The sequence below is a fragment of the Bombina bombina genome, chromosome 7, assembly GCF_027579735.1.
Source record: "Bombina bombina isolate aBomBom1 chromosome 7, aBomBom1.pri, whole genome shotgun sequence".
NCBI lineage: Eukaryota > Metazoa > Chordata > Amphibia > Anura > Bombinatoridae > Bombina > Bombina bombina.
Genome location: NC_069505.1, coordinates 229,009,390 through 229,033,196, shown reverse-complemented (window position 1 = coordinate 229,033,196; position 23,807 = coordinate 229,009,390). Strand labels below are relative to the sequence as shown.

The window sequence follows — 23,807 nt, the reverse complement described above, 5'->3', positions numbered from 1 at the left end:
GAGATACGGGCAGGAGCCATGGACTCTCCTCCCCACGATGGAAATGAAATTATGAGTTAAGCATAATTTATGTTTTCCATCTAAAGGGGAGGAGAGTCCACTGCTTCATTCATTATGGGAAATATATACCCAAGCTCTAGAGGACACTGAATGAAACCGGGAGGGTAAAGGCGGACCCTTAAACTGAGGTCACCCCAGCCTGTAGAACCTTTCTCCCAAAAACAGCTTCCGCAGAAGCAAAAACATCAAATTTGTAAAACTTTGTGAAAGTATGCAAGGAGGACCAGGTATCCGCCTTACAAATCTGCTCCATAGAAGCCTCATTTTTGAAGGCCCAAGATGAAGCCACTGCTCTAGTGGAATGAGCCGTAATCCTCTGAGGGGGCTTGTGTCCCGCCGTCTCATAGGCGAGGTGGATCAAGCTCCTCAGCCAAAAAGACTAAGAAGTAGCAGAGGCCCGCTGACCCCTGCGCTTTCCTGAATAGACTACAAAAAGAGTGTTAGATTGTCTGAAATATTTAGTCGCCTGAAGATAGAACTTCAAGGCACGAACCACATCCAGAATATGAAGTAGCCTCTCCTTAGAAGAGGGGGGGCTAGGGCACAAAGAAGGAACAACTATTTCCTGATTGATGTTACGGTCAGACACCAACTTCGGAAGAAATCCAAAGCCAGTGCGAAGAACAGCCTTTTCCGCGTGAAACACCAGGTAAGGGGGCTCATGTTGCAAGGCCGCCAGTTCGGAAACTCTGCGGGCCGATGCAATGGCTAACAGGAAAAGACCCTTCCAAGACAGGATCTTCAAGTCAAAATGCATAGGCTCAAATGGAGCCCATTTAAAACCTTAAGGACCAAATTCAAGCTCCACGGGGAAGCAGACTGCCTAAAGACAGGCCTGATTCTAGACAGAGCCTGAACAAAAGATTGAATGTCAGGAAGCTCAGCGAGCTTCCTATGCAACAACATGGAAAGAGCCGAGATCTGTCCCTTCAAGGAACTAGCGGCAAGACCCTTCTCCAAACCCTCTTGGAGAAAGGACAAAATCCTGGATACCTTCACCTATTGCCAAGGATATCCATGTCTCTCACACCAGGACAAGTAAACTCTCCACAGCTTATGTTAGATGTGCCGAGTGACAGGTTTCCTCGCCTGAACTAGAGTATCAATCACGGTTTCAGAAAACCCTCTCTTGGCTAGGACTAAGCGTTCAATCTCCACGCAGTCAGCCTCAGAGAATCTAGACTCTGATGTTGAAAAGGACCCTGTTCCAGCAGATCCCTGCGACAGGGTAACCTCCACGGCGGGGAGGATGACATCTCCACCAGATCCGCAAATCATGTCCTCCGCGGCCACGAAGCAGCAATCAGAATGGACAACCCTCTCTTCTGCTTTATGCGTGCCACTATATGAGGTAGAAGCGGTAACGGAGGAAAAATGTACACTAGGCTGAACTCCCAAGGAACCGCCAACGCATCTATCAGCTCGGCTTGGGGTCTCTCGACCTCAAACCATATCGGGGAAGCTTGCAATTTAATCGGGATGCCATGAGATCGATCTCTGGCATCCCCCATCTGAGACAAATCTCTGCAAACACCTCGGGGTGAAGAGACCATTCTCCCGGATGAAAAGTTTGCCTACTGAGAAAGTTCGCTTCCCAGTTGTCCACTCCAGGGATGTGGATAGCTGAGAACAAACAGCTGTGGGCCTCCGCCCACTCCAGAATCCGAGACACCTACCTCATTGCCAGGGAGCTCCTAGTACCCCCCTGGTGGTTGATGTATGCCACAGAGCTAATGTTGTCCATCTGGAACCTGATGAAGTTGCATTCCCCCAGATGGGGCCATGCCCTCAGAGCGTTGTAGATTGCTTGCAGTTCCAGGATATTTATCAGAAGAAGAGACTCCAGTCGAGACCATTTTCCCTGTGCTATCCTGGCACCCCAAACAGCTCCCCATCCCGTCAGACTCGCGTCCGTGGTCACAATTTCCCAGGACGGTCTCAAGAAGGATGTCCCCATGGACAACTGGACCAGACGAAGCCACCAAGAGAGGGAAGTCAGAGTCCACGCATCCATGAATATCAGCTGTGACAGATCGGAATGATCGCTGTTCCACTGTCTCAACATGCACAGTTGAAGAGGTCTGAGATGAAATCTTGGGAATGCAATGACATCTATGCTGGAGACCATGAGCCCAATCACCTCCATACACTGAGCCACTGAGGGACTCCTTGAGGACTGAAGGGCAAGACAGGCAGACGCAATCTTCCTGCGTCGCTGATCTGTGAGGAATATCTTCATGGATACGGAGTCTAGAATCGTGCCCAGAAACTCCACCCTGGTGCTGGGAACCAGGGAGCTTTTTCCGGAGTTGATCTTCCAACCGTGAGATTGAAGTAACAGAAGCAGAGCCCTTGAGTTGGCTTCTGCCAGATGAAATGACGGCGCCTGAACCAGAATGTTGACCAGGTAGGGTGCTGCTGCCGCAATACCTCTGGATCTGGCCAATGCAAACAGGGCCCCCAGAACCTTCGTAAAGACTCTTGGGGCCATCACCAGACGGAAGGGAAGGGCCACAAATTGAAAGTGTTGGTGCAGTAATGCAAATCTGAGAAATTTGAAATGATCCTTGTGAATTGGAACATGCAGGTAGGCATCCTTCAAGTCTATTGTGGTCTTGAACTAGAGGCAAAATGGACCTGATCGTTTCCATTTTGAACGATGGAACGGACAGGAACTTGTTTAAACACTTTAAATCCAAAGTAGGGCAGAACGTGCCCTCCTTCTTTGGAACCCCAAACAGATTTGAATAGTACCCTAGACCCCTTTCTGCATGGGGTACTGGTACGATAACGCCTAGAGATGAGAGATCCCTCACACACTCTAGAAAGGACTCTCTCATCTCCGGTCTTGAAGACAGGTTTGAAACAAGGAATCTGCCCCTGGGCGGAAGGGACCTGAATCCTATCCTGTAACCCTGAGTGACAACCTCCAGAACCCAAGGGTCCTGAACATCCTGCAACCAGGCGTTGTAGAAGCGAGACAATCTGCCCCCTAATTGGTCCATAGACCTGTCGGGGGCCACCCCTTTATGCCGATTTTGTTTCAGCTGGCTTCTTGTTCTGCTTAGACTTGTTCCAAGCCTGAGCAGGCTTCCAGGCTTCCTTCGGTTATTCCAGCATCGCGGCGGGCTGCTAGCGCTGGGCCTTTTCTGTGTGAAAATTAGAACCCTTAGGTATAGCCTTCTTATCCTGGGGCAGGAAGGCGCCCTTGCCTCCCGTAGCCGTGGATATAATCGAGTCCAGGCCTGGATCAAACAGAATCTTACCTTGAAAGGGCAGGGACAGTAACCTCAGTTTAAAAGTCATGTCCGCCAAACAAGATTTTAGCCACAGCGCTCTGCGTGCTAAAATGGAAAAACCTGATACCTTAGCGTTCAGGCGAATAATCTGCATATTGGCGTCACAAATGAAATAATTGGCCACCTTCAGCGTCTTAATCTTTTCCTGTATCTCGTCGAAAGAGGGCTCACCCTCAATCATCTCGCACAGAGAATCGCACCAATATGACGCAGCTCCAGAAACTGTGGCGACGGCTGCTGCCGGTTGAAAAACAAACCCTGTGTGCTGAAACATCTTCCTCAACATGATTTCCAACTTTTTATCCATGGGCTCCTTGAACGACGAGCTATCCTCTAGAGGAATAGTCATACACTTAGCGAGCATGGAGATAGCTTCATCCACCTTGGGAATGGTTCCCCATAGCTCAAGCTGGGCCTTCGGAACGGGGAAAAGCTTCTTAAAGTTAGAAGAGGGGGAAAAGGAAGAACCTAATCGCTCCCATTCATTTTTTATAATATTTGCCATCTTTACAGGAACCGGGAAGGTCTGGGGCACCACCCTGTCCTCATACACCTTGTCCAGCTTAGGAATGGAAGGTTCTTCCGGGAGCTTCGGCTCCGGAACCTCCAGAGTAGCAAGAACTTGCTTTAGCAAAAAGAGCAAATTCTCCATCTTAAACCTATAGCCAGGCTCCTCCGCCGGAGGTTTAGATGACATGGACTCCGAACCAGAAGGGACCCCCTCCGAAGCATCGGAGTGGGCCTCATTGTCGTACCACTCCGCAGGAGTTTCCGACCTAGATGAATCCTGACTCTGGCCGCTCTGAAAGGCTCTATGCTTGCGCATAGCAGAACACGGTAAAGCATGGATCACCTTAGAGACTGACTTTTGAAGTTGGTCCGCAAAATCTGGCGGCCAGAAGGGGTAACAGACGGAACCTGGGGTGCTGCATGTGAAACAGGGGACGCAATTAGGGGACGCACCTCACGGGAAGGAGAACCCTCAGAGGTGGACAGCTCAGTAGTACTAGACATTCCTTTATTTTTAGAAATCGTAACTTTTTAAGGCATGTGGAACATAGTTGCGCAGGCTGGTCTACTGGAACCTCACAATAAACACAGGTAAAATACTTAGATAAAGAGGGAGCACCCTCCAACGCGTCAGAATCCATAGCTTTTATCTTATTAATAAAATTAAGAACAGGCACCTTCATACCGCCAATGGCCGGGGCACTCACCACCTCCTAGGATCCGGACTAGAGAAACAGCTTTGTCACCTCCGTCGCAGATCAGACCGGAAGTGAAGGGCCCTAACAGGACTGCCCCTGCCTAAAGGAGAAAATGCGCCAAAAAAGCATAATTTATGCTTACCTGATAAATTCCTTTCTTCTGTTGTGTGATCAGTCCACGGGTCATCATTACTTCTGGGATATTATCTGCTCCCCTACAGGAAGTGCAAGAGGATTCACCCAGCAGAGTTGCTACATAGCTCCTCCCCTCTACGTCACCTCCAGTCATTCGACCAAAGACCAACGAGAAAGGAGAAGCCAAGGGTGTAGTGGTGACTGAATTATAATTTAAAAAATATGTACCTGCCTTAAAAAACAGGGCGGGCCGTGGACTGATCACACAACAGAAGAAAGGAATTTATCAGGTAAGCATAAATTATGCTTTCTTCTGTTATGTGTGATCAGTCCACGGGTCATCATTACTTCTGGGATACCAATACCAAAGCAAAAGTACACGGATGACGGGAGGGATAGGCAGGCTCATCATACAGAAGGAACCACTGCCTGAAGAACCTTTCTCCCAAAAATAGCCTCCGAAGAAGCGAAAGTGTCAAATTTGTAAAATTTGGAAAAAGTATGAAGCGAAGACCAAGTTGCAGCCTTGCAAATCTGTTCAACAGAGGCCTCATTCTTAAAGGCCCAAGTGGAAGCCACAGCTCTAGTGGAGTGAGCTGTAATTCTTTCAGGAGGCTGCTGTCCAGCAGTCTCATAGGCTAAACGTATTATGCTACGAAGCCAAAAAGAGAGAGAGGTAGCAGAAGCTTTTTGACCTCTCCTCTGTCCAGAATAAACGACAAACAGGGAAGAAGTTTGGCGAAAATCTTTAGTTGCCTGCAAGTAGAACTTGAGGGCACGAACTACATCCAGATTGTGTAGAAGACGTTCCTTCTTTGAAGAAGGATTTGGACACAAGGAGGGAACAACAATCTCTTGATTGATATTCCTGTTAGAGACAACCTTAGGTAAGAACCCAGGTTTAGTACGCAGAACTACCTTGTCTGAGTGAAAGATCAGATAAGGAGAATCACAATGAAGGGCTGATAACTCAGAGACTCTTCGAGCCGAGGAAATGGCCATTAAAAATAGAACTTTCCAAGATAACAATCTTATATCAATGGAATGAAGGGGTTCAAACGGAACACCCTGTAAAACGTTAAGAACTAAGTTTAAACTCCATGGCGGAGCAACAGTTTTAAACACAGGCTTGATCCTAGCTAAAGCCTGACAAAAGGCCTGGATGTCTGAATTTTCTGACAGACGCCTGTGTAACAAGATGGACAGAGCTGAGATCTGTCCCTTTAATGAGCTAGCCGATAAACCCTTTTCTAAACCTTCTTGTAGAAAAGACAATATCCTAGGAATCCTAACCTTACTCCAGGAGTAATCTTTGGATTCACACCAGTATAGGTATTTACGCCATATTTTATGGTAAATCTTTCTGGTAACAGGCTTCCTAGCCTGTATCAGGGTATCAATAACCGACTCAGAAAACCCACGTTTTGATAAAATCAAGCGTTCAATTTCCAAGCAGTCAGCTTCAGAGAAGTTAGACTTTGATGTTTGAATGGACCCTGAATCAGAAGGTCCTGTCTTAGAGGTAGAGACCACGGCGGACAGGATGACATGTCCACTAGATCTGCATACCAAGTCCTGCGCGGCCATGCAGGCGCTATTAGAATCACTGATGCTCTCTCCTGTTTGATTTTGGCAATCAATCGAGGAAGCAGCGGGAAGGGTGGAAACACATAAGCCATCCTGAAGTTCCAAGGTGCTGTCAAAGCATCTATCAGAACCGCTCCCGGATCCCTGGATCTGGATCCGTAGCGAGGAAGTTTGGCGTTCTGGCGAGACGCCATGAGATCTATCTCTGGTTTGCCCCAACGTCGAAGTATTTGGGCAAAGACCTCCGGATGAAGTTCCCACTCCCCCGGATGAAGAGTCTGGCGACTCAAGAAATCCGCCTCCCAGTTCTCCACTCCCGGGATGTGGATTGCTGACAGGTGGCAAGAGTGATACTCTGCCCAGCGAATTATCCTTGATACTTCTATCATTGCTAGGGAGCTTCTTGTCCCTCCCTGATGGTTGATGTAAGCTACAGTCGTGATGTTGTCCGACTGAAACCTGATGAACCCCCGAGTCTTTAACTGGGGCCAAGCTAGAAGGGCATTGAGAACTGCTCTCAATTCCAGAATGTTTATTGGCAGGAGACTTTCCTCCTGACTCCATTGTCCCTGAGCCTTCAGAGAATTCCAGACAGCGCCCCAACCTAGAAGGCTGGCGTCTGTTGTTACAATTGTCCAGTCCGGCCTGCTGAAAGGCATCCCCCTGGACAGATGTGGCCGAGAAAGCCACCATAGAAGAGAGTTTCTGGTCTCTTGATCCAGATTCAGAGTGGGGGACAAATCTGAGTAATCCCCATTCCACTGACTCAGCATGCACAATTGCAGCGGTCTGAGATGTAGGCGTGCAAAGGGAACTATGTCCATTGCTGCTACCATTAAGCCGATCACCTCCATGCATTGAGCTACTGACGGGAGTTGAATGGAATGAAGGACACGGCATGCATTTAGAAGCTTTGTTAATCTGTCTTCTGTCAGATAAATCTTCATTTCTACGGAATCTATAAGAGTCCCCAAAAATGGAACCCTTGTGAGAGGCAAGAGAGAACTCTTCTTTTCGTTCACTTTCCATCCATGCGACCTTAGAAATGCCAGAACTAACTCTGTATGAGACTTGGCAGTTTGAAAGCTTGAAGCTTGTATCAGAATGTCGTCTAGGTACGGAGCTACCGAAATTCCTTGCGGTCTCAGAACCGCCAGAAGGGCACCCAGAACCTTTGTGAAGATTCTTGGAGCCGTAGCCAATCCGAATGGAAGAGCTACAAACTGGTAATGCCTGTCTAAGAAGGCAAACCTTAGATACCGGTAATGATCTTTGTGAATCGGTATGTGAAGGTAAGCATCCTTTAAATCCACTGTGGTCATGTACTGACCCTTTTGGATCATGGGTAAGATTGTCCGAATAGTTTCCATTTTGAACGATGGAACTCTTAGGAATTTGTTTAGGATCTTTAAATCCAAGATTGGCCTGAAAGTTCCCTCTTTTTTGGGAACCACAAACAGGTTTGAGTAAAACCCTTGTCCTTGTTCCGACCGCGGAACCGGATGGATCACTCCCATTAATAATAGATCTTGTACACAGCGTAGAAACGCGTCTTTCTTTATTTGGTTTGTTGACAACCTTGACAGATGAAATCTCCCTCGTGGGGGAGATAATTTGAAGTCTAGAAGGTATCCCTGAGATATGATCTCTAGCGCCCAGGGATCCTGGACATCTCTTGCCCAAGCCCGGGCGAAGAGAGAGAGTCTGCCCCCCACTAGATCCGGTCCCGGATCGGGGGCCCTCGGTTCATGCTGTCTTAGGGGCAGCAGCAGGTTTTCTGGCCTGCTTGCCCTTATTCCAGGACTGGTTAGGTTTCCAGCCTTGTCTGTAACGAGCAACAGCTCCTTCCTGTTTTGGTGCAGTGGAAGTTGATGCTGCACCTGCTTTGAAATTCCGAAAGGGACGAAAATTAGACTGTCTAGCCTTAGCTTTGGCCTTGTCTTGAGGTAGAGCGTGGCCCTTACCTCCTGTAATGTCAGCGATAATTTCTTTCAAACCGGGCCCAAATAAAGTTTGCCCCTTGAAAGGTATATTAAGTAATTTGGACTTAGAAGTTACATCAGCCGACCAGGATTTTAGCCACAGCGCCCTACGTGCCTGAATGGCGAATCCTGAATTCTTAGCCGTAAGTTTGGTTAAATGTACTACGGCCTCCGAAACGAATGAATTAGCTAGTTTAAGGACTCTAAGCCTGTCCGTAATGTCGTCCAGCGTAGCGGAACTAAGGTTCTCTTCCAGAGACTCAATCCAAAATGCTGCCGCAGCCGTAATCGGCGCGATGCATGCAAGGGGTTGCAATATCAAACATTGTTGAACAAACATTTTCTTAAGGTAACCCTCTAATTTTTTATCCATAGGATCTGAAAAAGCACAGCTATCCTCCACCGGGATAGTGGTGCGCTTAGCTAAAGTAGAAACTGCTCCCTCCACCTTAGGGACCGTTTGCCATAAGTCCCGTGTGGTGGCGTCTATTGGAAACATCTTTCTAAATATTGGAGGGGGTGAGAACGGCACACCGGGTCTATCCCACTCCTTAGTAACAATTTCAGTTAATCTCTTAGGTATAGGAAAAACGTCAGTACTCGCCGGTACCGCAAAGTATTTATCCAACCTACACATTTTCTCTGGTATTGCAACAGTGTTACAATCGTTAAGAGCCGCTAAGACCTCCCCTAGTAATACACGGAGGTTTTCCAATTTAAATTTAAAATTTGAAATATCTGAATCCAATCTGCTTGGATCAGAACCGTCACCTACAGAATGAAGCTCTCCGTCCTCATGCTCTGCAAGCTGTGACGCAGTATCAGACATGGCCCTAGAATTATCAGCGCACTCTGTTCTCACCCCAGAGTGATCACGCTTGCCTCTTAGTTCTGGTAACTTAGCCAAAACTTCAGTCATAACAGTAGCCATATCTTGTAATGTTATCTGTAATGGCTGCCCAGATGTACTAGGCGCCATAATATCACGCACCTCCCGGGCGGGAGACGCAGGTACTGACACGTGAGGCGAGTTAGACGGCATAACTCTCCCCTCGCTGTTTGGTGAAATTTGTTCAATTTGTACAGATTGGCTTTTATTTAAAGTAGCATCAATACAGTTAGTACATAAATTTCTATTGGGCTCCACCTTGGCATTGGAACAAATGACACAGGTATCTTCCTCTGAATCAGACATGTTTAACACACTAGCAATAAACATGCAACTTGGTTACAATCTTATTTAACAAAAACGTACTGTGCCTCAAAGAAGCACTAAACGATTAAATGACAGTTGAAATAATGAACTGAAAAACAGTTATAGCATCACTCTTTAAAAACAACATAACTTGTTAGCAAAGGTTTGTTCCCATTAGTAAAGCAATACTAATTAAATTTTAAACATAAAAATCACAGAGCAACGTTTTAAAACACAGTCACTATATAAATCTCACAGCTCTGCTGAGAGAATTTACTTCCCTTCAAAGAAGTTTGAAGACCCCTGAGTTCTGTTAGAGATGAACCGGATCATGCAGAAAATATAAGTGTAACTGACTGGAAATTTTTGATGCGTAGCAAAGAGCGCCAAAAACAGCCCCTCCCCCTCACACACAGCAGTGAGAGAGAAACGAAACTGTCATAATCAAAACAAGCAAACTGCCAAGTGGAAAAATAATGCCCAAATATTTATGCACTCAGTACCTCAGAAATGCAAACGATTCTACATTCCAGCAAAAACGTTTAACATGAATTAAATACCTATTAAAAGGTGTAATGTATTTTTACAGAGTAATTCCGGTGAAATACCATCCCCAGAACACTGAAGTGTAGAGTATACATACATGTCATTATAACGGTATAGCAGGATTTTCTCATCAATTCCATTCAGAAAATAAAAACTGCTACATACCTCAATGCAGATTCAACTGCCCGCTGTCCCCTGATCTGAAGCTTTTACCTCCCTCAGATGGCCGAGAAACAGCAATATGATCTTAACTACTCCGGTTAAAATCATAAGAAAAACTCTGGTAGATTCTTCTTCAAACTCTGCCAGAGAAGTAATAACACGCTCCGGTGCTATTGTAAAATAACAAACTTTTGATTGAAGTTATAAAAACTAAGTATAATCACCATAGTCCTCTCACACCTCCTATCTAGTCTTTGGGTGCAAGAGAATGACTGGAGGTGACGTAGAGGGGAGGAGCTATGTAGCAACTCTGCTGGGTGAATCCTCTTGCACTTCCTGTAGGGGAGCAGATAATATCCCAGAAGTAATGATGACCCGTGGACTGATCACACATAACAGAAGAAAAGGGCGCGCCAAACTCCCGAAAATGAACCTGTCAGTTCCACCACATTGCCAGAGCCTCATTCCGCACACAACGCAGCAATGACACAATAAAGAATATCATGCATAAACCCCCCTGTTCAATAATCCCCTTACCAGGAACATTAACCCTTGATTCTGTAATTTTTTAAGATAAAAGGCGCCACACTATGGCCTTGTCTTCTGTGTTATCAATGTAATAAAAAAATGGAACGATCTTACCAGAATCCACGCCATGGAACAGGAACACGACCCTTCAAGTGTGACAGGTCGTAGCATCGCTCCTGACATGGACTTGAGAGAAGAAAGCAGTCTGCGAAACTCATCAACGCCGATTGCTGTAGGAGCTGTTAATATGAGTCGGGATGGTGTCGCAGAGGAGAGCTCTCCCTGCATCTCCGGACTCTAACTTTCACCCAGGCCCTCAACTGAAAGGCTTGTTAGGGCTACTTAAACTCCCTTCCCATAGCGAAGAGTAGTACTCTCCATAACAGACCTCCGAAACTTCAGCACCTCTCTGCCATCCTCCTGTGACGAAAGGCAAAGAATGACTGGGGAATGAGGGGAGTGGGGGAGGTATTTAAGCCTATGGCTGGGGTGTATTTGCCTCCTCCTGGTGGCCTAGGTTCTTAATTTCCCATAAGTAATGAATAAAGCCGTGGACTCTCCTCTCCTTTAGATGGAAAAAGTTTGCAATTTACTTCTATTATCAAATCAGCTTTGTACTCATGGTATTGTTTGTTGAAGAGATATCTAGGTAGGCAGCATTTGCATGTCGAACACTAGAAGGCAGGAAAAAAGTGCTGCCATCTAGTGCTCTTGCAATCGTATAACATTATTGCAAATCTGCAGCCATAAAGTGCTCCTGACACGTGCACTCTCCTGAGTGTACCTCCCTGCTTTTCATCAAAGGATAAAAAGAACAAAGAAAATGAAAAATAGAAGTAAATTGGAAAATTGTTTAAAATGGCATGCTCTATCTTAATTAATGAAAGAAATACTTTGGGTCTCATGTCCCTTTAATTTGGCAATGTAGCCTTCGTCATAATGTTGGAGACCCAAACATCTGATATAGAGGCTGCCGGACATTTGGAAACCTGCTTCTGCTGGGGATATCTGAACAGTCATAACATCACGTCAATGCTGAAAGAAGGATGGAACTCGCATCTACCGTATCCTCTCTTATTTGCATTAGTGAAACCCAGTTCTAGGATCAAAATTAGTCTCTTAAATGGACAGTCTACTCCAGAATGTTTATTGTTTAAAATATGGATAATCCCTCTATTACCATTCCCCAGTTTTGCATAACCTACACGGTTATATTAATATACTTTTTACCTCTGTGATTACCTTGTATCTAAGCCTCTGCAGACTGCCCCCTTATCTCAGTCCTTATGACAGACTTGCATTTTAGCCAATCCGTGCTAACTCAAATAACTCCACAGGACTGAGCACAATGTTATCTATATGACACACATGAACTAGCACAGTCTAGCTGTGAAAAACTGTCTAAATGCCCTGAGATAAGAGGCAGCCTTCAAGGGCTTAGAAATTAGCATATGAACCCACCTAGGTTTAGCTTTTAACAAAGAATACCAAGAGAACAATGCAAATTTGATTATAAGTAAATTGAAAATTGCATGTCCTATCTGAATCATGGAAGTTTAATTTTGACTAGACTATCCCTTTAATACTGAAAACTTTAGGAGTGAGACTGAAAAGAGCAAAAATAGAATTTTAAAGTCAGAAACATAAGATTATGAGAAAGATATTTTTCTTTTCAGAGCATATCAGAGACACAAGGCACTGAACAAATAGAATGCTAAACGCAAACAGCAAGACACAAATATTTGTTTTAGAGCCAGTAACTAGAATCCTGGACAAAGCACTCTTCTGGCAATACTAGCTGCCACACACGTTTAGCATTAAAGGGGCAAAACAGTGTCTAATGTAAAATATAACTGTGCACTACTGGGAGCTAGCTAAACACATCTGGTGAACCAGTGACTAAAGGTATATATGTGTAACCACCAATCAGCAGCTAGCTCCCAGTAGTACATTGCTGCTCCTGAGCATACCTAGGTATGTTTTTATGTTTCAGTTATTGCGGATTAAGCAAGTCAAATTTTTGTAGTTGTGTCCAGTATGGCTTGTGATTGCACATGGAAAGTCAGCTGACCAGTAAGCTGCAGATATAATTACAGACAGCATAGCAAGTAGGGGTTAATCTATTGAACAGGATAAAACAGACAATAGAATGAATTGTCAGAGAGTATCTCTTACAGTCTGAACTTACTTCTATATCACAAGGAACATGATGTAACTTAGTAATATAGTAAATGAAGTAGACAGAAGAAAAGTCCCCATTTAACCTTCATGATCTCCTCTCATCACTGTTTTTATGATGTGCTGGACTTGTCACACCCACATACTGCATCAGTCTCAGGCTCCAATCACTGGTCATCACTAGAATGCACATTAGTGACAAACAAGAGGTCTATACACAGACTCCATAAATGTGCTTTGTTAGTGCATTATAAACATATAGGCACAGCATTAGTATTGCTTTTCATTGGGATTGTAAGAAGAAAAACATTTATGGAAATTAAAGTTTTTAATGTTCTTAAAAGGAAAAGCTTTTTCTTTTCTGTGTGCCTTGTGATTTTTTTTTTTATCAGCACATTTTCTCCTTTAAAAAAAGGCCCTTCCTTATTAATCATTGTCAGTTGTTCTATTCATCAATACACATATTTATATAGCCCTTTCCTTTATGGCCTCAGCACTAACAGGAAGTAGCAATCAACCAATGAGCACTAACAGGAAGTTACAATCAACCAATGAGCACTAACAGGAAGTTACAATCAACCAATGAGCCTTAACAGGAAGTATCAAACAATGTGCACAAATAGGAAGTACCAATCAACTCAAAAGCACTAACAGGAAGTACACAACTGATACTGGTGTACTGGTTACAATGTAAACTATAATAGCTGTATGATACATTTTAAAGGTAAAAAAAACAACATATTTAAATGATGCTCTTTCAAATGGATGCAGACTTTTTTTTTAGTAAAATATCTGTTTAAAGGGACACTGAACCCAAATTTTTTCTTTTGTGATTCAGATAGAGCATGAAATTTTAAGCAACTTTCTAATTTACTCCTATTATCAAATGTTCTTCATTCTCTTAGTATCTTTATTTGAAATGCAATAATGTAAGTTTAGATGCCGGACCATTTTTGGTGAACAACCTGAGTTGTCCTTGCTGATTGGTGGATAAATTCATCCACTAATAAAAAAAAGTGCTGTCCAGAGTTCTGAACCTAAAAAAAACTTAGATGCCTTCTTTTTCAAATAAAGATAGCAAGAGAACAAAGAAAAAATTATAATAGGAGTAAATTAGAAAGTTGCTTAAAATTGCATGCTCTATCTGAATCACAAAAGAAAAAAAATTGAGTTCAGTGTCCCTTTAACTCATACTAGGGCTCAAACTAGATGGAAAACACAAATGCGCATCGGGTGCTTTTTCCCACACTCCTATTGTTATTAGTGTGTTAATTATTATCAGCTCTCAACATGCTACCGGTCTCAAACCTCACTATCATCCAAAACCCACATAGCCATAAACTTATCTCTTTTGCCCCTGTTACTGAGGATGAAGTTTCTGCCCTTATACTATCCTCTCACCTCACTACCTGTCCCCTCAACCCCATCCCCTCACAGCTACTCCATGCCCTCTCTTCTACCCTTACCCCTATACTCACACACATCTTCAACCTCTCCCTCAGCACTGGTATATTTCCCTCATCTCTTAAACACGCACTGGTCACACCTATCCTCAAAAAACCTTCTCTCGACCCAACCTCCCCATCCAACTACAGCCCTATTTCCCTACTCCCTCTTGCCTCAAAGCTTCTCGAAAAGCTAGTATATGTCCATCTATCCCATTTCCTTACATTAAACTCCCTCCTTGACCCACTGCAATCTGGATTTTGCACCACCACTTCACTGAGACAGCAATTGTCAAGATTACCAACGACCTACTTACAGCTAAATCCAAAGGCCACTTCTCTCTGCTTATCCTACTTGATCTGTCTGCAGCCTTTGATACGGTCGACCACCCTCTTTTGCTCCAAACCCTCCAATCCTTCGGCATTTGTGACACAGCTCTCTCATGGTTCTCTTCCTGTCTAACCATACCTTTAGTGTAGCCTTCTCTAGGGCATCCTCTGCCCCATTACCACTTTCTGTTGGGGTACCGCAAGGCTCTGTCCTTGGTCCCCTTCTCTTTTCAATCTACACATCATCTTTAGGTTCCTTAATAAAGTCCCATGGGTTTCAATATCATTTGTATGCCATCATGACACCCAAATCTACCTCTCTGCACCAGACTTATCTTCTTCCTTGCAAACACTGGCCACTAACTGTATTTCTCATATCTCATCTTGGATGTCCTCTCACTACCTTAAGCTAAATCTCTCCAAAACTGAGCTCCTTATTTTCCCCCCTTCTTCTAAAATCTCCTCCCCCAAATTCTCTATAACTGTCAATAACTCCATCATTACCCTTACCCCACATGCTCGATGTCTTGGGGTCACACTTGACTCAGATCATTAACTAGGGTTTTTTTCTACTCTTGGTTCCTGTGTTAGTGGGGATACATTTTGTTTAGAGCCATCTGAATCTGTACATTTAACGAACTGTCTCTGGGGGATGTATAGTGTTTGTTTGTTTTTCCATTTTAATTGTTGCACTTTAACCTTTTTTTTTTTATTTTTAGGATTATGAAGAGTAAATGTTAAGTTTTAATAGACAGTGCTCACTACCAGTATTGAAATATCTACTGGTGCTGATGGTTTCTGGTTAGAGGGTTCTTCTTTACATATTGTAGTAGGGAACCTAAATCTTAACTGAACATTTTATTTACCCGAAGATTTTTTTTTTTTTAACATAACTAATCAGATACGCAATATAATGATCAGTGATATGATTGTCTTTTCTGTATTATATAAGATATTATATTAATATATTAATTATATTATATATTATATTAAAGTGGAATTTTGGCATGCAGGGAACCTGTCCGTCTGTGATTGCAAGGAGGAGGTAGCATTTGCTACCCCTATTTATCTCATGCAATGTCGCCCCTTGTTCTTGCGCAACCAGTCGTGCAAGAGCAGGATTTGTCTTTCATCTCGGTCATATCAGTTCTGGGCGTTTCTGAATTCTTAGGTTTAGAAACTGTTGCAGGTTCGGATGAGCGAGGTTGGACCACAAGGGCTATTAATAGTGTAATAAATCTCATTCACCTAGATTACAAGTTTGTGCGTTCGTCTTAACGCTGAAAATATGGTATTTTTAGCGTTAAAACAGCACCACAGCCATTACAAGTCTTGTCAGTATAGGTGCACCGCAAGCCTTTTAGCCTGTACCACAACCTCAGTACCGCACTCCTAAAAATTATGTTTTTTCATGGGATTCCCATAGCGCCGTTATTACGACTTTTGCGGTGAGGCTAAAAAGCAAGCGTTACAGCCTAAAATGACAAGATCCGTAACGCCATCTAAAGTCAGTAGTTATGAGTTTTACACTACAAAGCTGTAACATAAAACTCATAACTAAAGTGTTAAAAAGTACACTAACACCCATAAACTACCTATTAACCCCTAAACCAAGGCCCTCCCGCATCGCAAACACTATTTTAAAGTTTTTAACTCCGAATCTGCCGCTCCCGACATCGCCGCCACTAAAAAAAAAAAAATAACCCCTATTCCGTTGCTCCCCGACATCGTCACCACTATAATAAACTTATTAACCCCTAAAACGCTGCCCTCCTGCATCGCAAACACTATTTAAATATTATTAACCCCTAATCTGCCATCCGCCCACTATACTAAAGTTATTAAGCTCTACACCGCCGCCACTATACTAAACCTATTAACCCCTAAACCAAAAGCCCCCCACAACGAAATATATTAAACTATTAACACCTAAACCCCCCCACATCGAAATAAACTAATTTAAACTAGTAACCCCTAAACCTAACGCCCCCCTAACTTTATATTAAAATTACAATTTCCCTATCTTAAATTAAATCTTACCTGTCAATGGGGCTGCGTTACAGAGCTTTTGTTTCCGTGATCGCAGGTGTTAGGCTTTTTTTTGCCGGCCCTCCCCATTGATGTCTATGGGGAAAGCATGCACAAGCACGTCAAACCCCGCTTGTATTTTGGTGTGGTATGGAGCTTAAAATCTCCATATCGCCAGCGCAAGCCGGGTTTTTGTGGCGTTCTTTACTTTCCCTATAGTAATCTAGGTTATTGTGCAGTGCGCACGGTTCAGGTGCTGGTTACTGTACCTGCTGAAGCTCTTGTTTCTGAGCCTGGATATGTTCGTGCTGTTTCTGTAGTTCATCCCTTTGTTTATAAAGCTCTTCCGCTCTCTCTTGTAATTCCTTCTCTTGCTGGAAAATCTGTTTTTCAAACTGCTGAAGCTCTTCCTCTGTGTACGGCGGCTGTTCATCTACAGTCTGCAACATGTCAATATACAAATATATCAATGATTAAAGAGACAAAATCATCTCCTTCAACAATTTTGGTGTATTTAAAGGGATATAAATGTTCAAAAAAAAAATGCTGTAATATGTGCAAGTATGTTATTGCTGCATGATTACTTGCGTAAAACTGTCATTTAACACCTGCTAAGGCATTAAACACATAGTTAAAGCTAGCTCCAGAGCAGCATGTCATGACTGAGAGCTAGCTAAACACATCTGGTGAGCCAATGACAAGAGACAAATGTGTGTAGCCATTAATCACCAGTTAGCTCCCTGTAGTATAGAATATGTACATATTTGTTTCAACAAAGGATACCAAGATAACAAACTAAATTGAATAATAGAAGTGGATTCTAAATTATTTAAAAACTTTTGTGATTCAGACAGAACATGTAATTTATTTATTTTTAATTGTGACTTTCCTATCCCTTTAAAGAGACATAGAAGTCAAAACGAAACTTTTATGATTCAGGCATTCCAATTCACACTTCCCTTTCTTTGTTTCCCTTTTTGAAAGATACCTTTTCTATGAGAGCATACTGAAGTATCCACAGGAGCGTGCATATGTCAAGACTTTTTTTATTGAACCTTATCTCACTGGGTTTGAATAACACTACTTCTCTTTGATTTACCCTCACAAAACAGATTTTTTTTTTCTTCAATAGATAATGTTCTTTCAGAAAATCTTACTTTGTAGAACTAAAAGAACAGTAGATTTTTATTAACCATTTACTTGACATCTGACTTTAGAGCACAACTGAATGTAGGGGACACAAACCTTGTCTCACACTAAACTGTGCAGTATTAGTGATTTGCAGAAATGAACCATTTGTATTGTCATAATAATAATTACCTCCCAGCCATCTGGCTCCAAAAAGTCTCTTTTTTCTGTAGCTCTTAAAAACTCAGACAAATTTATCAACCGGTCCTTGTCAAGATCAACCTAGAAAATAAGCAAAATCCAGCATGAAACCCTAAATATGGATAATTTATTTCTATAATTGTTTTGGTTTTTTTTTGGTACTTGACACTTTTCATTCCCTCTAATACCTTATTTTTTGTTGTTCAGATAAATCTCTCTGTGTATTTGAAATATATATGTGACCTAAATAAATGGACACTAATACCCGGGTATCCATTTATCACAAGTTGATAAAGAAAAGTCCCACAGAAAAAAGTTGGTTTATTCAGCATAGCAACATCCTTTTTTTACATTCCTTTTTTATGTATTTTCCTCTAGGTGGAATAGAGATGTTTTCTTCTGAGTACAGTGTCCCTTTAATTAACACCAACAGAACATATCAATATTGATAGTAAGATAGTACTAAGGTACCCTGTAATAAAATATTTTAAACAGTATCTTTTTCTAAAATAAGTATGTTAATATGCAGTTTAATGGGAAAATATTTTTCAGATATTAAAATATTAATACATTTTAAGACTGCAGTAACAAACAGATTATGTTGTAATGGTAATATTATTTCAGTACAATGAGTTAGAATGTTTTGGGCAGTTATTTTATTTAGCAACAAGAGTGATAAATCCCATTCAGGATTGCAGACAATACCTCACTCATGACGTGTTCTCTCATCCGTAATCTCTCTTCCTCCATTTCTACCATGTCGTCCTCCTCATTTTTGGGATCATACATTTTCTCCAGCTAATATAGGATAAGAAAAAAAGTATTTCAGATTAAGGGTTATTGGATTATTCCTTAAAATCATAAACTAGAACCACTAATGTCATGGTAACGGCTGATTAGTTATACGTTCAAGGGAAATAAAAGTGCATAAAATGCTCTAATAAGTTATGGCATTTTATTGCTTGCACATAATTATGTGTTTAACCCCTGCAAAGGTAATAAAAACATATTTAAAGTTAGCTCCAGAGCAGCAATGCATTACTGGGAGCTAGCTGAACACATCTGGTGAGCCAATGAAAAGAGACAAATGTGTGCAGCTAGCTCTTAGTTGTATATTGCTGCTGCTGAGAAAAACACAATTTATGCTTACCTGATAAATTTATTTCTCTTGTGGTGTATCCAGTCCACGGATCATCCATTACTTGTGGGATATTCTCATTCCCAACAGGAAGTTGCAAGAGGACACCCACAGCAGAGCTGTAATATAGCTCCTCCCCTAACTGTCATAGCCAGTCATTCGACCGAAAACAAGCCGAGAAAGGAGGAACCATAGGGTGCAGTGGTTACTGTAGTTTAAATTTAAAATGTACCTGCCTTAAAATGACAGGGCGGGCCGTGGACTGGATACACCACAAGAGAAATAAATTTATCAGGTAAGCATAAATTGTGTTTTCTCTTGTAAGGTGTATCCAGTCCACGGATCATCCATTACTTGTGGGATACCAATACCAAAGCTAAAGTACACGGATGAAGGGAGGGACAAGGCAGGAACTTAAATGGAAGGAACCACTGCCTGTAAAACCTCTCTCCCAAATACAGCCTCTGAAGAAGCAAAAGTATCAAATTTGTAAAATTTTGAAAAAATATGAAGCGAAGACCAAGTCTTCGCCTTGCAAATCTGATCAAAAGAAGCCTCATTTTTAAAGGCCCAAGTGGAAGCCACAGCTCTAGTGGAATGAGCTGTAATCCTTTCAGGAGGCTGCTGTCCAGCAGTCTCATAGGCTAAGCGGATTAAGCTTCTTAGTCAAAAAGAAAAAGAGGTTGCCGAAGCCTTTTGACCTCTCCTCTGTCCAGAGTAGACAACAAACAAAGCAGATGTTTGACGAAAATCTTTAGTAGCTTGTAATTAAAACTTTAAAGCACAGACCACGTCCAGATTGTGTAACACAAGGATGGAACAACAATCTCTTGATTGATATTCTTGTTAGATACCACCTTATGTAAGAACCCAGGTTTGGTACGCAGGACTACCTTATCCGTATGAAAAATCAGATAAGGAGAATCACATTGTAAGGCAGATAGCTCAGACTCTACGAGCCGAGGAAATAGCTACCAAAAAAAGAACTTTCCAAGATAAAAGCTTGATCTATGGAATGAAGAGGTTCAAACGGAACTCCTTGAAGAACCTTAAGAACCAAGTTTAAGCTCCATGGTGGAGCAACAGGTTTAAACACAGGCTTGATTCTAACTAAAGCCTGACAAAATGCCTGAACGTCTTTAACATCTGCCAGACGCTTAATTAGCTGACAATCCTTTTTCCAAACCTTCTTGGAGAAAAGATAATATCCTAGAAATCCTGACCTTACTCCATGAGTAACCCTTGAATTCACACCAATAAAGATATCTACGCCATACCTTATGGTAAATTTTCCTGGTGAAAGGCTTTCGTGCCTGTCTTAAGGTATCAATAACTGACTCGGAGAAGCCACGCTTTGATAAAATCAAGCGTTCAATCTCCAGGCAGTCAGCCTCAGAGAAATTAGATTTGGATGGTTGAAAGGACCCTGAAGTAGAAGGTCCTGTTTCAGAGGCAGAGACCATGGTGGAAAGGATGACATGTCCACTAGATCTGCATACCAGGTCCTGCGTGGCCACGCAGGTGCTATCAGAATCACTGATGCTCTCTCGTGCTTGATCTTGGCAATCAGTAGAGGGAGCAGAGGAAATGGTGGAAACACATAAGCCAGGTTGAAAGACCAGGGCGCTGCTAGAGCATCTATCAGTGTCGCCTTGGGATCCCTGGACCTGGATCCGTAACACGGAAGCTTGGCGTTCTGGCGAGACGCCATGAGATCCAGTTCTGGTTTGCCCCAACGATGAATCAGTTGTGCAAATACCTCCGGATGGAGTTCCCACTCTCCCGGATGAAAAGTCTGACGACTTAGAAAATCCGCCTCCCAGTGCTCTACACCTGGGATATGGATAGCTGATAGGTGGCAAGAGTGAATCTCTGCCCAGCGAATTATTTTTGAAACTTCTAACATCTCTAGGGAACTTCTCGTTCCCCCTTGATGGTTGATGTAAGCTACAGTCATGATGTTGTCCGACTGAAATCTGATGTACCTCAGAGTTGCTAACTGAGGCCAAGCCTGAAGAGCCTTGAATATCGCTCTTAGTTCCAGAATATTTAATAGAAGGAGAGACTCCTCCTGAGTCCACGATCCCTGAGCCTTCAGGGAATTCCAGACTGCACCCCAACCTAGAAGGCTGGCATCTGTCGTAACAATTGTCCAATCTGGCCTGCGAAATGTCATACCTTTGGACAGATGGACCCGAGATAGCCACCAGAGAAGAGAATCCCTGGTCTCTTGGTCCAGATTCAGTTGAGGGGACAAATCTGTGTAATCCCTGTTCCACTGACTGAGCATGCATAGTTGCAGCGGTCTGAGATGTAAGCATGCAAACGGCACTATGTTCATTGGCGCTACCATTAAGCCGATTACTTCCATACACTGAACCACCGAAGGCTGCGGAATGGAATGAAGAACCCGGCAGGAATTTAGAAGCTTTGATAACCTGGACTCCATCAGGTGAATTTTCATTTCTACAGAATCTATCAGAGTCCCTAGAAAGGAAACTCTTGTGAGTGGGGATAGAGAACTCTTTTCCTCGTTCACTTTCCACCCATGCGACCACAGAAATGCCAGTACTACGTCCGTATGAGACTTGGCAATTTGGAAGTTTGACGCCTGTATCAGGATGTTGTCTAAATAAGGGGCTACTGCTATGCCCCGCGGCCTTAGGACCGCCATAAGCGACCCTAGAACCTTTGTAAAGATTCTTGGGGCTGTAGCTAATCCCAAGGGAAGAGCTACAACTGGTAATGCCTTTCTTGAAAGGCAAACCTGAGAAACCGATGATGATCTTTGTGTATCGGAATGTGAAGATAAGCATCCTTTAGATCCACTGTAGTCATATATTGACCCTCCTGGATCAGTGGTAGGATGGTACGAATAGTTTCCATCTTGAAGGACGGAACTCTGAGGAATTTGTTTAAGATCTTTAGATCCAAAATTGGTCTGAAGGTTCCCTCTTTTTTGGGAACCACAAACAGATTTGAGTAAAAACCCTGTCCCTGTTCCTCCTTTGGAACTGGATGGATCACTCCCATAACTAGGAGGTCTCGTACACAGTGTAAGAATGCCTCTCTCTTTATCTGGTGTGCAGATAATTGTGAAAGGTGAAATCTCCCTTTTGGGGGGGAAGCTTCGAAGTCCAGAAGATATCCCTGGGATATAATTTCCAACGCCCAGGGATCCTGAACATCTCTTACCCACGCCTGGGCAAAAAGTGAAAGTCTGCCCCCTACTAGATCCGTTCCCGGATAGGGGGCCGTTCCTTCATGCTGTCTTAGAGGCAGCAGCAGGCTTTTTTACCTGCTTACCTTTTTTCCAGGTCAGGTTTGGTCTCCAGACCGTCTTGGATTGAGCAAAAGTTCCCTCTTGTTTAGCATTAGAGGAAGTTGATGCCGCACCTGCCTTGAAGTTTTGAAAGGCACGAAAATTAGACTGTTTGGCCCTAGATTTGGACCTGTCCTGAGGAAGGGCATGACCTTTTCCTCCAGTGATATCAGCAATAATCTCCTTCAACCAGGCCCGAATAGGGTCTGCCCCTTGAAGGGAATGTTAAGTAGCTTAGATTTTGAAGTCACATCAGCTGACCATGATCTAAGCCATAGCGCTCTGCGCGCCTGTATAGCAAAACCAGAATTCTTAGCCGTTAGTTTAGTCAAATGAACAATGGCATCAGAATAAAAGAATTGGCTAGCTTAAGTGCTCTAAGTTTGCCAAGTATGTCATCCAATGGAGTCGCTACCTGTAAAGCCTCTTCCAGAGACTCAAACCAGTACGCCGCATCAGCAGTGACAGGGGCAATGCATGCAAGGGGCTGTAGGATAAAACCTTGTTGAATAAATATTTTCTTAAGGTAACCTCTATAAGCACAACTGTCCTTGACAGGGATAGTAGTACGCTTTACTAGAGTAGAAACTGCTCCCTCCACCTTAGGGACTGACTGCCATAAGTCCCGTGTGGTGGCGTCTATTGGAAACATTTTTCTAAAAATAGGAGGGGAAGAGAACGGCACACCTGGTCTATCCCATTCCTTATTAATAATTTCTGTAAACCTTTTAGGTATTTGGAAAAACATCAGTACACACCAGCACTGCAAAGTATTTATCCAGTCTACACAATTTCTCTGGCACTGCAATGGTATCACAGTCATTCAGAGCAGCTAAAACCTCCCTAAGCAACACGCGAAGGTGTTCAAGCTTAAATTTAAATGTAGAAATATTAGAATCAGGTATCTTTCCTGAGTCATTAACATCACCCACTGACTGAAGCTCTCTTTCCTCAGCTTCTGCATATTGTGAGGCAGTATCAGACATGGTTCTTAAAGCGTCAGTATGCTCTGCATTTTGTCTCACCCCAGAGCTATCTCGCTTACCTCTAAGTTCAGGTAGTCTGGCTAATACCGCTGACAGTGTATTATCCATGACTGCCGCCATGTCTTGTAAAGTAAACGCTATGGGCGCCCTAGATGTACTTGGCGCCATTTGAGCGTGAGTCCCTTAAGCGGGAGTCAAAGGGTCTGACACGTGGGGAAAGTTAGTCGGCATAACTTCCCCCTCGTCATATTCCTCTGGTGATAAATTTTTTAAAGACAGAAAATGATCTTTATTGCATAAAATGAAATCAGTACATTTGGTACACATTCTAAGAGGGGGTTCCACCATG

General features: G+C 43.1%; 1 protein-coding gene across 1 annotated transcript in view; it reads right to left on the bottom strand.

The window, feature by feature from the left end:
- Positions 1-23,807, bottom strand: part of NUCB2 (nucleobindin 2) — a 250,840-nt gene that overhangs the window by 46,881 nt on the left and 180,152 nt on the right. The window contains exons 9-11 of the mRNA XM_053720637.1: positions 18,718-18,810; positions 18,004-18,093; positions 16,953-17,123 (exon numbers count right to left, since the gene is read on the bottom strand). Of these exons, the coding sequence (XP_053576612.1) occupies positions 16,953-17,123; positions 18,004-18,093; positions 18,718-18,810 (354 nt within the window). The remainder of the gene's footprint in view (positions 1-16,952; positions 17,124-18,003; positions 18,094-18,717; positions 18,811-23,807) is intronic.